This window comes from Zophobas morio, unplaced genomic scaffold, assembly GCF_036711695.1.
Source record: "Zophobas morio isolate AGI-343-1 ecotype UQ-CSIRO unplaced genomic scaffold, CSIRO_AGI_Zmor_V1 ptg000012l, whole genome shotgun sequence".
NCBI lineage: Eukaryota > Metazoa > Arthropoda > Insecta > Coleoptera > Tenebrionidae > Zophobas > Zophobas morio.
This window is the reverse complement of record NW_026972117.1, coordinates 7510649-7525385: the sequence shown is the minus strand read 5'-3', so window position 1 is coordinate 7525385 and position 14737 is coordinate 7510649. Positions and strand designations below refer to the sequence as shown.

Below are 14737 nucleotides of genomic sequence, written 5' to 3'. Positions count from 1 at the left end.
ATGTAGATAACAAGATAAAAGTGTTATCCTATACAAATTAACTTACTCTAATCAACCAGTCAATCGAAAAAATTAATAATTTACGGGTGTCGCTTGCATATGAAATGGTCAGTATATTTTCCACCACTGATTTTGACATCTTGAATATAAATGCACGTCAGTTGACCCCAGAAATGAAAAGTTTTGTTGTCAGTTATGATTTTAGTCCGAAAACTGCACATCTCAAGTTAAAAATCTAGAACCAGTAAAAAACTCTTCAGTTATCATTTTATTATCTCTCCCAAATACACAAAATCTACGCAGCATTCTGTTGCGCCAAATTGGCAAACAACCTCTGCATAAACCTGAGCACTTCCGCCTCCCTGCTCTTCCCCACCGCCAAAATATCCTCGTGCATGATCGTATTCTTCCCCCCATAGTCCATGGGGCACTTCGTCGTGATCAAACTAAAAGCAAAGCACTTGAGCCCGCAGTGTTTGGCCGCGATGACTTCGTGGACCGTCGACGTCCCCACCACATCGGCCCCCAACACTTTAAGCGCCTTCGCTTCTGCCACCGTCTCGAAGCTCGGTCCTCCCACGCAGGCGTACACCCCCTCCTGTATCCCCTTCATTCTGAGCTCTTTGGCGGTGGTTTTGGCTATCTTGAGAATATTGAGGTCGTACACTTCGTTCATGGGGACGAACCTCTGGCCGAAGCTCTCGTCGTTGTACCCTTGAAGGGGGTTCATGCCTCCGAAGTTCACCAGGTTGATGTGATCCTTGATGAACATGATGTCGCCGACGGCGTAGGAGTTGTTGATGCTTCCGGCGCCGTTGGTGAGCACGAGCGTGGAGATCCCGAGGAGTTTCATCACTCGGACGGGAAAGACGACTTGCCAGAGGGGGTAGCCTTCGAAAAAGTGGAAGCGGCCTTGCATGCAAACCACGGGGGTGGGGCCGAGGTAGCCGAAAATGAGCTTGTTGCCGTGGCCGGCGACGGTGGCAATGGGGAAGTACGGAATATTTGCGTAAGGGATGACTTCTGGATTATTGAGAAGGGAGGTGATGCCAGCTTAGGAAACCACTATTTTAGAAATTTATTATAGATAGAGTTCGACAATACCTAGACCAGTTCCACAAATAATGCCAATGCGAGGTTGAATGTCAACTTTTGATTTTAAGAAGTTTGCTGTTTTTTCTACGTCCTCAAGGGTTAATCTGTGGGTGAAAATAGAAGTGCGAAGTCTAGAGGGGTTTTTAACTTACTGTTTACAAAAGGCAACGCAGGATTTTTCACACATTCTGTTTCACTACTAGCTGTTCTGAAACATAATTCGTGCAAGTTAGAATGAACACAGCAAACACGCTGAGAAGACTACAAGACTGGAAGAATTTTCAAATTTTTAAATTTCTAGTTCGTTTTTTGATGCATATTATCATAGCGGTTGCAAATTCTAGATCTGTTTCTGTGTGAAGATCAAAAATTTTGGATAGACATGTTCACTGACAATTTTGACAATACAAGTGACAATTTTTCTTGTCAAAATAAAATTCAAAGTCATTTAGATGTCATTAGTGCCCGGAGTGAGTGATTTTCGTCCTTCTAGTGGGTTCGGGAAATACCAACGGACGTTGCTTTTAGAGCTGAAAATTGTCATTTATAAACTCCGTTGCCAAGTTGCCAGTGAGGATTTAAGTTGAGTACTACAAAAACTTACCATTTTAGACATGTTTTAAGTTTCTTGTTGTCGAAATAAGTCTACACACTTGAAGAAAATAAGACAGAAGGTAGCCCCGTCCACCCACCCTATCTCAATTGTAATGATTATTTTATTCGTCGTGAGCCAAGAAGGCGGAGCTTAACTGCAAAATCCTTATTTCTCTTCGAGACATTAAAACATACAGCCAAAGATTAGGCCCCACCCATATCCGCCCCGAACTCAATTCTCAACAACATTCTTTGAACAACACGATACCCAAAAACATGTATTGTTTATAATTTCTTGTAAAAAAATAACTATTTCGCAGTTACGCTCCGCCCTCTTGGTTCATGGCGAATAAAAAAAATCATCACAATTGAGAGAGGGCGGGTGGGCGGGCTTACATTTTGCCTTTTTTGTTTTAATGTGTGTTTGTTGTATTTTTGCGGTCGTTTTTTGTGATTTTGTTGTTCCTTTTTTTAATAAAAATTTCGCAAAATCAAATTTTATAATTTTCTAAAAAACTAGTTTTATTTTTATAGACGAAGGAATGTCTGTGCAATAACCTATTGAGACCATTTATTTATTTTTTATATCGGTTTTTTTGCTGCTTTTTTTTAGTTTCTGTTTGGGTTTCTGATGACTTTTTTGAGCTCTTTTTTGTTGTTTTTTAATTTTCTATTTTTGCTGCTGTGTTTTTGTTGTTTTTTGCCGCTTTTTAGTCAGTATTGTGTTTTTTCTTGACTTTTTTATAGTTTTTTTGTTGTATTTTTAATGTTTTTTTCATTATTTTTTTTCGTCATAGTAATAGGGTTTATCATAAGAAAAAATAAAAACGCAAAATCAGGTTGTGTAATTTACCTGAAAAGCTTGATGTGGTCGATTGTGCTTCTTAGAGACGAAAAAATTTCTGTATAACCTGATAAAACCAAGTTTTTGCTTGCCTTGATGTTTTTTGTAGGTTTTTTTGCAGCTTTTTCTTGTCTTTTTTGGCCTTTTTTGTTGCCTTTTATGGCGGTTTTTGACGATTATTTTTTGGCCGTTTTTTGGTTCGTTTTTTAATTGATTCTTTATGAATAAATAATAATAAATAAATAAGTGAATTTATTTCCAACAGATAATGAAAATATCAATATTTTTGTTTCTACCAATAATGTAATTATACAAGCGAAAATAAGCTATATTTGTTTTAGTTTTCTTTTTTGTCATTCGTTTTTGTTACTTCTTTATTACTTTTCTAAGTGATGTTTTGCCGTTTTTTTGTTGCATTTTTGTGCCATTTTTTTTTTTAAGTTCACAAAATCAAATTTTATAATTTATTTGGAAAACTAAATTTCTTTTATTTTTCTGCAGAGACGAACGAATTTCTGCCTAATATCCTGATTTTCCAATTGTTTTATTAATTTTTCATCGTTGTTTGGCGCTTTTTGTATTCCTTTTCGTCGCTTTTTTATTGTATTTTTGTGACCTTTTTGTTGTTTTTTTGTCGACTTTTTTGTTGCACTTTTGCGATCTTTTTTTGTGATTTTGTTGTTCGTTTTTTTAATAAAAAATTCAAATAATAAGATTTCAATATTTATCTAAAAAACTGGATTGCTTGCGTTGTAGTCCAGTTGCGAGGAAAATTCCGAATTTTTGTTCGTTCAGTGAGTGGCCGTTGAATTGATTTTTATTTTGCTTTATTAGTTTTTACCGTATTTAAAGGGGCTGTAAAAGAAAAGTGGAGGATTTAAGTTGATTACTACAAAAATTTACCAGTTTAGACATGTTTTAAGTTTTTTGTTGTCGAAATAAGTCTACACATATTAAGAAAAAAAGTCTCACAAATCTACGCAAAATACGACCAATCTTCGACTAATTTTCAACGAAATTTTCGATATTTCACTAAATACATTTTCTTGTAGATTTCGGGCCGTAGAAGACACTCCCGCTTTCCTTTCTTCGATAATTCCAATGGTTTTTCCAGAATCGTGCTTTGAAAATCACAAATCTACGCAAAATACGACCAATTATCGACTAATTTTCAACTAAATTTTCGAAATTTCACAAAATACATTTTCTTGTAGATTTCGGGCTGTAGAAGACACTCCCGCTTCCCTTTCTTCGATAACTCCAAAGGTTTCCCCAGAATCGTGCTTTGTAAAGCACAAATCTACGCAAAATACGACCAATTTTCGGCTAATTTTCAACGAAATTTTCAAAATTTCACTGAATACATTTTCTTGTAGATTTCGGGCCGTAGAAGACACTCCCGCTTTCCTTTCTTCGATAACTCCAATGGTTTTTCCAGAATCGGGCTTTGTAAAGCACAAATCTACGCAAAATACGACCAATTTTCGACTAATTTTCAACGAAATTTTCGAATTTTCACTTAATACATTTTCTTGTAGATTTCGGGCCGTAAAGACACTCCCGCTACGAGAATTTAAAAACGTGTTTTTGAATATCCTGTTGTTCAAAGAACACTATGTATATTAAGAAAAAAATAAAGCCAAAGATTAGGCCCTACCCATGCCCGCCCCGATCTCAATTCTAATTGTGACGAATTTTTAATTCGTTGTCAGATCGAGGGGCGGGGTTTAATTGCAAGATCCAAATTGGTCTCCAAGAATTCGCCGTTTTAAACATGTTTTAAGTTTCATGTTCTGAAAAAACAACTACGTATACTAAGAAAAAAGGCAAAATATACGCCCCGCCCACCCGCCCTGTCTCAATTGTGATGATTTTTTCTAATCGCCGAGAGCCAAAGGAACGAAATTTAATTGCAAAATCCGTATTTTTTTCTCTACAAGAAATTACCATGAAATACATGTTTTTCAGTATCGTGTTATTCCAACAATGTGTATATTAAGAAAAAATTAAAGCCAAAGATTAAGCTCCACCCATACCTGCCCTGATGAACTTTTCATTCGTTGGCAGACCTAGGGGCGTAGCCCAATTGCAAAATCCATATTTTCTTACAAAAAATTACCATTTTAAAGGTGTTTTAAGTTTCTAAGAATAAAAAAATCATCACAATTGAGATGGGGTGGGTGAGCGGGGTTTATATTTTGCCTTGGATTTTTTATTGTCTGTAAAAGGTAAAATGCTGGAGTTGAGGAAACTGGCAATCTAAATATGCTCGCTGCGCTCGCCTTTTTGATATTCTTTGTTAAAATATTGCGTTATTCTTACAATAAAATCTTAACAACTTTATTAAGACACGGTCCTGCACATTGACAGGGAGATCTCGAGAATTATTACAATAAAAATTAAGTAGCGTCACTACATTCAGAATGCGAGCGCAGCGAGCATGTGTAGGTGCAATTAAAAATAAATCACTTTGATCCCTGAGAAGCTAAATTAATAACAAAAAAATATTTATCATTTACAAAAAGGTATATATTTTTTAAAATATAAAGAGTTATTACTACAATTGGACCCAAACTATTCGTTAAGACACTTTTTTGAATACTTCAGAGATAAAAATTAAAAAAAAATGGTCTTAAGTAAAAATTCAGGAAAATGGGATGAGAGGCTTTTGAGTTCATTAATAATACAGAATGATTCATTTATTATTATTTTTTGAGTCAGCCGGTATCAATAATTATAAAAACATTGAATGCATTGGTAAACCACAAATACGAAAATTTATTCGGCCAAATTTTGAGATGACGTCATCAGTTTTTGGGACGAAGTAACCGGATAAATTTTGATGAACGATTTATCTTGCTTAAAACGTTTGCAACACTTCAGAATATTGAATTTTTCAGTTTCAAAGTGAAATGGAAAATGTGATACAATTTTGATTTTTTTTCCAAAATCCGAATATCTTGGAAAACATGAAAACTTTTTATATAAAATTTTAAGTTTTATGCGAAATTCTAAATTTCCATATAAAAAAGGCTATTTTGGTAAATTTTGACAAAAATATCGTTTTATTTTACTTTTTTATGTAAAAATTAAACCTACAAAAAAAACAGTCTGTTCCATTTAAAAAAACAAAACAACTTGCCCTTTTTGTATTAAAAAAACATTGTCAAAAGCCGCCTTGGTACTTTGGTAGCCATTTTGTGACGTTCTGAAGTGTCATTAGGTCATTACAGTTCTCGCTTAGCAATTTAGCAGTGAGTTCAGTCACTACTCCACAGATGGCTCAAGAATGAAAAGCAGAGTATAGCTCCTAGAAAACACGTGGAGCAAACTTGGCGTAAACTTAACAAAAACAAAAAACGTACTGACCCCATTTGACAGACCGCGAAATTTAAAATGGTTTTATGTTGGATTTAAAGTTTGTAGTTGATACACAAAATTTGGATTTTTAATTTGAATAAAATTCAAAAATGTGTTGATTAGATAAATATTAACAAAATATAAAATTTAATCAATAAACACTTATTTAATAATTGTTAGTTAACTCTCGGCTGACAAATTTGGTTCCAAACCAACAATGGATGAGGATACTATTATTGTATTATACCATTTATAATATTGTTCTATCACGGCAACACATTTTGTGATAATATAATAACATTGCTATATTGATTGATAATATTTAACATATTTGATTTTTTAATAATTTATTTTCTTTTCCAGTACAAAAACCTTTATTCCTAGTCACAAATTTATCTCCAAGGGTTACTTCCCCAGGTACTTAAATGTAATCTTAATATTTATACTTGCCGAGATTATTCTGACGAATATTATTATTTGTTTAAAATTCCCATTCAAAAGGGTTTAACATAATGATGTTATGATGGGCAGGTAGTTATAATTTCCCATTTAGATGGAGTCTTTTGATTTATAAACACTCGCCCAGCTTAGGGATGGAACTGTCCGTCCACATCCCACACCTGTTTCTGTTTGTCAATAAGTCAGTTGTCGGTCAGGTCAGGGAGGGTGGTATTCTATGGTCAGTTACCAAGTGTTTTCACTCGTGTACAGATGTCTCAACTCATCATAGCCTCGTGTAACTGTGCTAAACCTAAACCTGTGTTTTTTGTGTAAATTTTCGAAGAACAGACAAGGTAACTAAGCACCATGGATTTTATCTAGAACCAAAAAAGTGGGTTATGTTGTGGAATTTGTATTTAATTGATTTATTGTGCCTTAGGGGACGTGTACCTGTATTTGAAAACAAGCCGGTTTCAAAATGGCCTGTCCATGCAAACATAAATTTTCTTGTTTTTGTATGTATCATTAGATAATAAAGTTTTTTGTTTCAAAAATGATAAGTTGTATATAACACTGCTGTTTTGTTGTTATAATTTTGATAAAAATCGTGAAGGGATCGGAATTTCTAAGACTTCATATTTTCTAATGTGCTTCGGTGTCAATGCCCTTTGTGCACGTGTTTTTGTAGTTTATTCTACAAATTTTAGAAATTTAAGATTAATTTTTATGGAAATTTAATATTTTTTTATAAATCAGAAAAAATCAACCAAAAATTGGTTTTTTACGCTAGGCGTATACATTTTTGGAAAAAAATCAATATTTTACATTTTAGTTTTTAGAATTACTTGTACAGGGTGACTCAAAAAAATTTATGAATGAGGCGGTTTGTTGCATTCATAAATCAAGAACGACTCACAAAGTTTTGTAATGGAAAAAGTCACGTGAAACAAACTTAACTTGTAAGGATTATCATAAAAAAATAAAATTCGCAAAATTAAATCTTATAATTGTTCGAAAAACCTGGATTTATTTATCTTCGACGAATTTTTGGTAACACAATTTCTCGTTTTTTCATTTTCTCTCATGTTTCAATGTTTCAGATTCATAATTTTTCGTCTTTTCTTCTATAATTTTTTCAATTTTTCGATTTACAAATTTTCGGTGATACAGTTTTTTATTTTTCGATTTTTTCATTTCCCAATTTTTAAATCGTCGATTTTTTTAATTCTTTGTTTTCTCAATTTTTTAAGTTCTTGATTTTTATTTTTCATTCTCTTTCAATTTTCAATTTTTCGATTCTTTAAATTCTCAGTTTTGGGTTTTGTCAGTTTTTCTTTATTTTTTAATTTTAGATTTTTCGATTTCTCGATTTTTCATTTCAGTTCTTCGATATTTCAGTTTATCAAGTTTTCGAATTTTTCAAATGTTTTGATTTCTTAATCAATCGATTTTTCGACTTTCCGGTTTTAGATTTTCTGTTTTTCAATTGTCGTTTTTTCAAATTTTCGATTTTTTAATTTTTCAAATTTGACATTTACAAACTGTCAATTTTTTGATTTTTCAATTAATCGATGTTTTGATTTTCCCATTTGTTGACTTTCGAGGGCTTCGATATTCCTGTTCTTCAATTCTTTAATTTTTCGATTTTTCAGGTTTTTGATTTTTTATTTTTTAATTTTTTTAAGGTTTCAATTTTTCGACTTCACTTTTTGAATTTTTCTATTGCTCAATTTTTCGACATTTTAGGTTCTCAGTTTTTGGATATTTCAGTTTTCGGATTTTTCAAGTTTTCCATTTTTCAGTTTTTCTTTCATCTTTCAGTTTTTCGATATTTCAGTTTTGGGATTTTTCAATATTTCGATTCTTCGACTTTTCGATTTTTCACTCCTGTATTTTTCGATGTGTCCATTTTTTACTTTTTCAATTTTTCGATTTACAAATTTTCGGTGATTCAGTTTTTTATTTTTGATTTTTTCGTTTCCCAACTTTTTAAGTTCTTGATTTTTATTTTTCATTTTTCCAATTTTTTAATTTTTATTTTCCGGATTTTATATCACAATATTTGTTTTTTTTTCATTCTCTTTCAATTTTCAATTTTTCGATATTTTAGATTCTCAGTTTTTGGATATTTCAGTTTTGGAATTTTTCAGTTTTTCGATTCGTCAGTTTTCTTTCATTTTTCAGTTTTTCGATATATCAATTTTGGGATTTTTCAATATTTCTGTTCTTCGACTTTTCCATTGTTGACTTCTGGATTTTTCGATGTGTAGACTTTTTACTTTTTCGATTTTTAAATTTTAGATTTCTCAATTTTTTGGTATTTTAATTTTTCATTATTTAAAATTTTAGTTTTTTCCATTTCTCGATTTTTCATTTCAGCTCTTCCATATTTCAATTTTTCAAATGTTTCGATTTCATAATCTTTCGATTTTTCGATTTTTAATTTTGGATTTTTAAATTTTTTGACATTTTAATTTTTCAATATTTAAAATTTTAGTCTTTTCGATTTCTCCATTTTTCATTTCAGTTCTTCGATATTTCAATTTTTCAAGTTTTAGAATTTTTCAAATGTTTTGATTTCTTAATCATTCGAATTTTCGACTTCCCGGTTTTAGATTTTCTGTTTTTCAAATGTCGTTTTTTCAAATTTTCGTTTTTTTAATTTTTCAAATTTGACATTTATAAACTGTCAATTTTCGATTTTCAATTAATCGATGTTTTGATTTTCCCATTTCTTGACTTTCGATATTCCTGTTCTTCAGTTCTTTAATTTTTCGATTTTTCAGGTTTTTGATATTTTATTTTTTAATTTTTTTAAGGTTTCAATTTTTCGACTTCACTTTTTGTATTTTTCTATTGCTCAATTTTTCGACTTTTTAGGTTCTCAGTTTTTGGATATTTCAGTTTTCGGATTTTTCAGGTTTTCCATTTTTCAGTTTTTCTTTCATTTTTCAGGTTTTCGATATTTCAGTTTTGGGATTTTTCAATATTTTGATTCTTCGACTTTTCGATTTTTGGCTTCTGGAGTTTTCGATGTGTCGATTTTTTTACTTTTTCGATTTTTCAATTTTTCGATTGCTTAAAATCTTTCGCTTTTTGGGACTTCCCGGTTTTAGATTTTCTGTTTTCAATTGTCGTTTTAAATTTTTCGATTTTTCAATGTTTTTAATTCCCGATTTAGTTTCCCATTTTTACTTTTTCTTTCATTTTTCAATGTTTCAGATTCATAATTTTTCGTCTTTTCATCTATAATTTTTTCAATTTTTCGATTTACAAATTTTCGGTGATACAGTTTTTTATTTTTCGATTTTTTCGTTTCCTAATTTTTAATTCGTCGGTTTTTTAATTCACTGTTTTCTCAATTTTTTAAGTTCTTGATTTTTATTCTTCATTTTCCCAATTTTTTAATTTTTATTTTCCGGATTTTATATCACAATTTTTATTTATTTTTTTTTTCATTCTCTTTCAATTTTCAATTTTTCGATTCGTCAGTTTTTCTTTCATTTTTTAGTTTTTCGATATTTCAGTTTTGGAATTTTTCAATATTTTCATTTTCGACTTCTAGATTTTTCGATGTGTGGATTTTTTACTTTTTGGATTTTTAAATTTTAGATTTATCGATTTCCCGATTTTTCATTTCAGTTCTTCGATATTTCAGTTTCTTAAGTTTTCGAATTTTTCAAATGATTTGATTTCTTAATCAATCGACTTTTCGACTTCCCGGTTTTAGATTTTCTGTTTTTCAATTGTCGTTTTTTCAAATTTTCGATTTTTTAATTTTTCAAATTTGATATTTATAAACTGTAAATTTTTCGATTTTTCAATTAATCGATGTTTTGATTTCCCCATTTCTTGACTTTCGAAGGTTTCGATATCCCTGTTCTTCAATTCTTTAATTTTTCGATTATTCAGGTTTTTGATTTTTTATTTTTTAATTTTTTTAAGGTTTCAATTTTTCGACTTCACTTTTTGGATTTTTCTATTGCTCAATTTTTCGACATTTTAGGTTCTCAGTTTTTGGACATTTCAGTTTTCGGATTTTTCAGGTTTTCCAATTTTCAGTTTTTCTTTCATTTTTCAGTTTTTCGATGTTTCATTTTTTACTTTTTCAATTTTTCGATTTACAAATTTTCGGTGATTCAGTTTTTTATTTTTCGATTTTTTCGTTTCCCAATTTTTAATTCGTCGATTTTTTTAATTCTTTGTTTTTCCAATTTTTTAAGGTGTTGATTTTTATTTTTCATTTTCCCAATTTTTTAATTTTTATTTTCCGGATTTTATATCACAATTTTTGTTTTTTTTTTCATTCTCTTTCAATTTTCAATTTTTCGTTTCTTTAGATTTTCAGTTTTTGGATATTTCAGGTTTGGGATTTTCCAGTTTTTCGATTCGTCAGTTTTTCTTTCATTTTTCAGTTTTTCGATATTTCAGTTTTGGGATTTTTCAATATTTCTCTTCTTCGACTTTTCCATTTTTGACTTCTGGATTTTTCGATGTGTCCATTTTTTACTTTTTCAATTTTTCAATTTTTCGATTTACAAATTTTCTGTGATTCAGTTTTTTATATTTCGGTTTTTTCGTTTCCCAATTTTTAATTCGTCGATTTTTTTAATTCTTTGTTTTCTCAATTTTTTAAGTTCTTGATTTTTATTTTTTATTTTTCCAATTTTTTAATTTTTATTTTTCGGTTTTAATATCACAATTTTTGTTTTTTTTTCCATTCTCTTTCAATTTTCAATTTTTCGATTCTTTAGATTTTCAGTTTTTGGATATTTCACTTTTGGGATTTTTCAGTTTTTCTGTTCTTCGACTTTTCCATTTTTGACTTCTGGATTTTTCGATGTGTCAACTTTTTACTTTTTCGATTTTTAAATTTTAGATTTCTCAATTTTTTGGTATTTTAATTTTTCATTATTTAAAATTTTAGATTTTTCCATTTCTCGATTTTTCATTTCAGCTCTTCCATATTTCAATTTTTCAAATGTTTCGATTTCTTAATCTTTCGATTTTTCGACTTCCCGGTTTTGGATTTTCAGATTTTCAATTGTCGTTTTTTCAGATTTGGACTTTTAAATTTTAGATTCTACAGTTTTGTGATATTTTAATTTTTCAATATTTAAAATTTTAGATTTTTCGATTTCTCCATTTTTCATTTCAGTTCTTCGATATTTCAATTTTTCAAGTTTTCGAATTTTTCAAATGATTTGATTTCTTAATCAATCGATTTTTCGATTTCCCGGTTTTAGATTTTCTGTTTTTCAATTGTCGTTTTTTCAAATTTTCGATTTTTTAATTTTTCAAATTTGACATTTATACTGTCAATTTTTCGATTTTTCACTTAATCGATGTTTTGATTTTCCCATTTCTTGACTTTCGAGGGTTTCGATATTCCTGTTCTTCAATTCTTTAATTTTTCGATTTTTCAGGTTTTTGATTTTTTATTTTTTTACTTTTTTAAGGTTTCAATTTTTCGACTTCACTTTTTGGATTTTTCTATTGCTCAATTTTTCGGCTTTTTAGGTTCTCAGTTTTTGAATATTTCAGTTTTCGGATTTTTCAGGTTTTCCATTTTTCAGTTTTTCCTTCATTTCTCAGTTTTTCGATGTTTCACTTTTGGGATTTTTCAATATTTCGATTCTTCGACTCTTCGATTGTTGACTCCTGTATTTTTCGGTGTGTCCATTTTTTACTTTTTCAATTTTTCGATTTACAAATTTTCGGTGATTCAGTTTTTTATTTTTCGATTTTTCCGTTTTCCAATTTTTACTTCGTCGATTTTTTTAATTCTTTGTTTTCTCAATTTTTTAAGTTCTTGATTTTTCATTTTTCATTTTCCCAATTGTTTAATTTTTATTTTCCGGATTTTATATCACAATTTTTGTTTTTTTCATTCTCTTTCGATTTTCAATTTTTCGATTCTTTTTATTCTCAGTTTTTGGATATTTCAGTTTTGGGGTTTTTCAGTTTTTCGATTCGTCAGTTTTTCGATATTTCAGTTTTGGGATTTTTCATTATTTCGTTTCTTCGACTTTTCGATTTTTGACTCCTGGATTTTTCGATGTGTCCATTTTTTACTTTTTCGATTTTTTCGTTTCCCAATTTTTAATTTGTCGATTTTTTTAATTCTTTGTTTTCCCTATTTTTTAGGTTCTTGATTTTAATTTTTCATTTTCCCAATTTTTTAATTTTAATTTTTCGGATTTTATGTCGCAATTTTTGTTTTTTTTTCGTCCTCTTTATTTTTCCAATGTTTCTGGCGACTTTATAATTGTTAGTTTAATTCAATCTTTTTATTTTACAATTTTTGGATTTCTCCATTTCTATTTTCAGTATTTCGAGTTTACGCGACTTCGTTTTTTCGATTTTTAAGTTTCCATTTGGTGTTTTTCATTTTACCACTTGGTTTTTCAATTTTTAATTTTCCAAAATTTTTGCTCACAACAAAAAAATCTTCAGCTTCAAAAACCTCAAACCTTATTTTTCTTTCAGATGAGCCGCCACCCCTACAGCATCACCCCCGAAGAACTAAAAACCTTAGTCAACGCAGCACGCCGCGACGCCCTCTACATAGTCAAGCGGTACCCCCGATTCAAGCTAGACATGGTGAAGTACAGATGCAACGACGACCTCCTCCACATAGTAACTGTCGCCAAATCGTACGTAACCCCGTCTTCAACATCTCCATCTAACACACTCTTCTTTCAGAAAAAACATTTTCAGGTACTTGTTATCCCTCCCCAACTACCCCACCGACAACATAAACCCCTTCGGCGAAACACCCCTAGAGCTCGCAGTCCAGTGCAGCTGCATCAACTTCGCAATAACCCTACTAAAAAGAGGCGCAAACGTCAACCATATCAACCCCAAGACGATGGTACCCATCCTGGAACTACCCTTCAAGCAAGTGGCCAAAACCGCGTCCCGACCAGAAAAGCGGTACATTCATGAAGAGCTAATCCATTGTTTGTTGTACTGGGGTGCAGACCCTTTGTCCCAATACGATCATCCTCGGTACTTCGAAGTTGCCGTGAAGTTCGGGAGTTCGTCTCTGGCAGAAACCATGTTTCTGTACTGCTTTGACAAACACTCGAGGTACCCCTTGATTAGTGTGGGGACTTTGATCCTGCTAGCGTTCAGGAAGTGTTGGTACTTCTTTGACGTCCTGGAGGCTTGTGACGAGGTGGTTTTTGCCCAAGGCGACGATCGGTACATCAAGAAGTTGTTTATGATGCAGCCGAATTACTTAGATGCTTTGGCGACGAAATGTAGTACCATTTTAGAACAACTCCTGCTTTGTTTCCACTCCACGTCTTTCACTCTTCATACTGTCACCTACACGTTCCTGGACGACTCTCTAGCGAAGTGTTCGCTAGAGGAGTTGGACGTTTTGTTCCAAAGCAAACTAAGTCCGTGTTTTATCGACTGTGTTAAGACCTCCTCGAGTACTTATTTGTTCAAAGAACTATCTGAACAATTGAGACTGTCCACAGTTACCCAGTTTTTGTGTTTTCTGATGTCCTACGGAATGGACGTTGACGAACAGTGCTTGCACACCGTATACGGTAGACAAGGCTGTTGCGAACTCTTTTCCATAATGACCAATATGGATGTGATAAAATCGGCGAGGATCGCCCATAGAGAATTAGTTCCTTCATTGATCTGTGATATGACTTTAGATTTAGATAGGTTAGTTGAGAACTTCTCGAGGTACACGATTTGGCCGAGAGGAGTGGTTGATCTCCTTTCGTTTTCGGCTCTCCCGAAGTTAAAAGTTCGCTGTTTAGCGATAGAACGGGACGACGAAATTGAGGATAAACTTGCAACTTTACCTGATGTGCCTTCGTTGCAAGAGTTAGCGAGAAATGAAATGAGGAGATTTTTGATTGAAAAACACAATATTAGGACGATTAGGGAGTACACGATGTGCGTTAGGAGTCTTCCGGTGTATACCATGTGCGAGGAAATTTTGAGGTTTATTTATCCTTTGTACTAAATTTGTTTTGGTTTTTGATTATTTATATAGGTTTAGGTTTTTTGAAATTTTATTCAATGTGAGACTGACTTTGTACCTTATTACCTCTTAAACTTACACTATGTCATGTATATAGAATTTTATATAATTTATTTTTGAGTTATTTTTTTTTTAATCTTTGACTTGCACGTTAGAATTTATTAGACTGATTTTACATGAAGTGGTTGTTATAAGATAAGAAAGCAACTTTATAACAATTTCTATGCATTGTTTTTTTCAGTAAAGTGTTTTCTATTTTTTCCTTTTTGTCTTGTCAGTTGTTTGAACGATTTCATTATTCGTTATTACGAAGATATTAACAGCCGATTTTAATTGTTACTTCTGGTAGATTGCGCAAATTTCGACCCATTTTTTTAATTTAACTAAATACA

At 31.5% G+C, this 14737-nt stretch overlaps 2 protein-coding genes across 3 annotated transcripts in view; one reads left to right on the top strand and one right to left on the bottom strand.

Annotated features, from left to right (window-relative positions):
* Positions 1 to 14390, top strand: part of LOC135128309 (uncharacterized) — a 47454-nt gene extending 33064 nt beyond the window's left edge. The window contains exons 2-3 of the mRNA XM_064055222.1: positions 12824 to 12990; positions 13040 to 14390. Coding sequence (XP_063911292.1) covers positions 12824 to 12990; positions 13040 to 14327 — 1455 coding nt within the window. The 3' untranslated portion in view covers positions 14328 to 14390. The remainder of the gene's footprint in view (positions 1 to 12823; positions 12991 to 13039) is intronic.
* LOC135128308 (purine nucleoside phosphorylase-like) lies at positions 53 to 1490 on the bottom strand. 2 transcript variants are annotated; one of them, XM_064055221.1, is made up of 4 exons: positions 1361 to 1490; positions 1248 to 1303; positions 1105 to 1199; positions 53 to 1053 (listed from the first exon to the last, which is right to left on the bottom strand). In XM_064055221.1, exons 2-4 carry the CDS (start codon positions 1280 to 1282, stop codon positions 296 to 298), a joined length of 888 nt encoding a protein of 295 aa, XP_063911291.1. In that variant the 5' UTR covers positions 1283 to 1303; positions 1361 to 1490; the 3' UTR covers positions 53 to 295. The 2 variants fall into 2 exon arrangements, with proteins under 2 accessions (XP_063911291.1, XP_063911290.1); XM_064055220.1 differs by having other exon boundaries at positions 1248 to 1490.
* Positions 14391 to 14737: the final 347 nt, after the last annotated feature.

What these genes read in the sequence shown, in the direction of transcription:
- LOC135128308 (XM_064055220.1), bottom strand. Translation starts at nt 1,282, where the DNA reads ATGTGTGAAAAATCCTGCGTTGCCTTTTGTAAACA. An exon ending in TGCGTTGCCTTTTGTAAACA is followed by an intron (nt 1,200 to 1,247) that starts GTAAGTTAAAAA and finishes TTTCACCCACAG; the next exon opens with ATTAACCCTTGAGGACGTAG. An exon ending in TATTTGTGGAACTGGTCTAG is followed by an intron (nt 1,054 to 1,104) that starts GTATTGTCGAAC and finishes TGGTTTCCTAAG; the next exon opens with CTGGCATCACCTCCCTTCTC.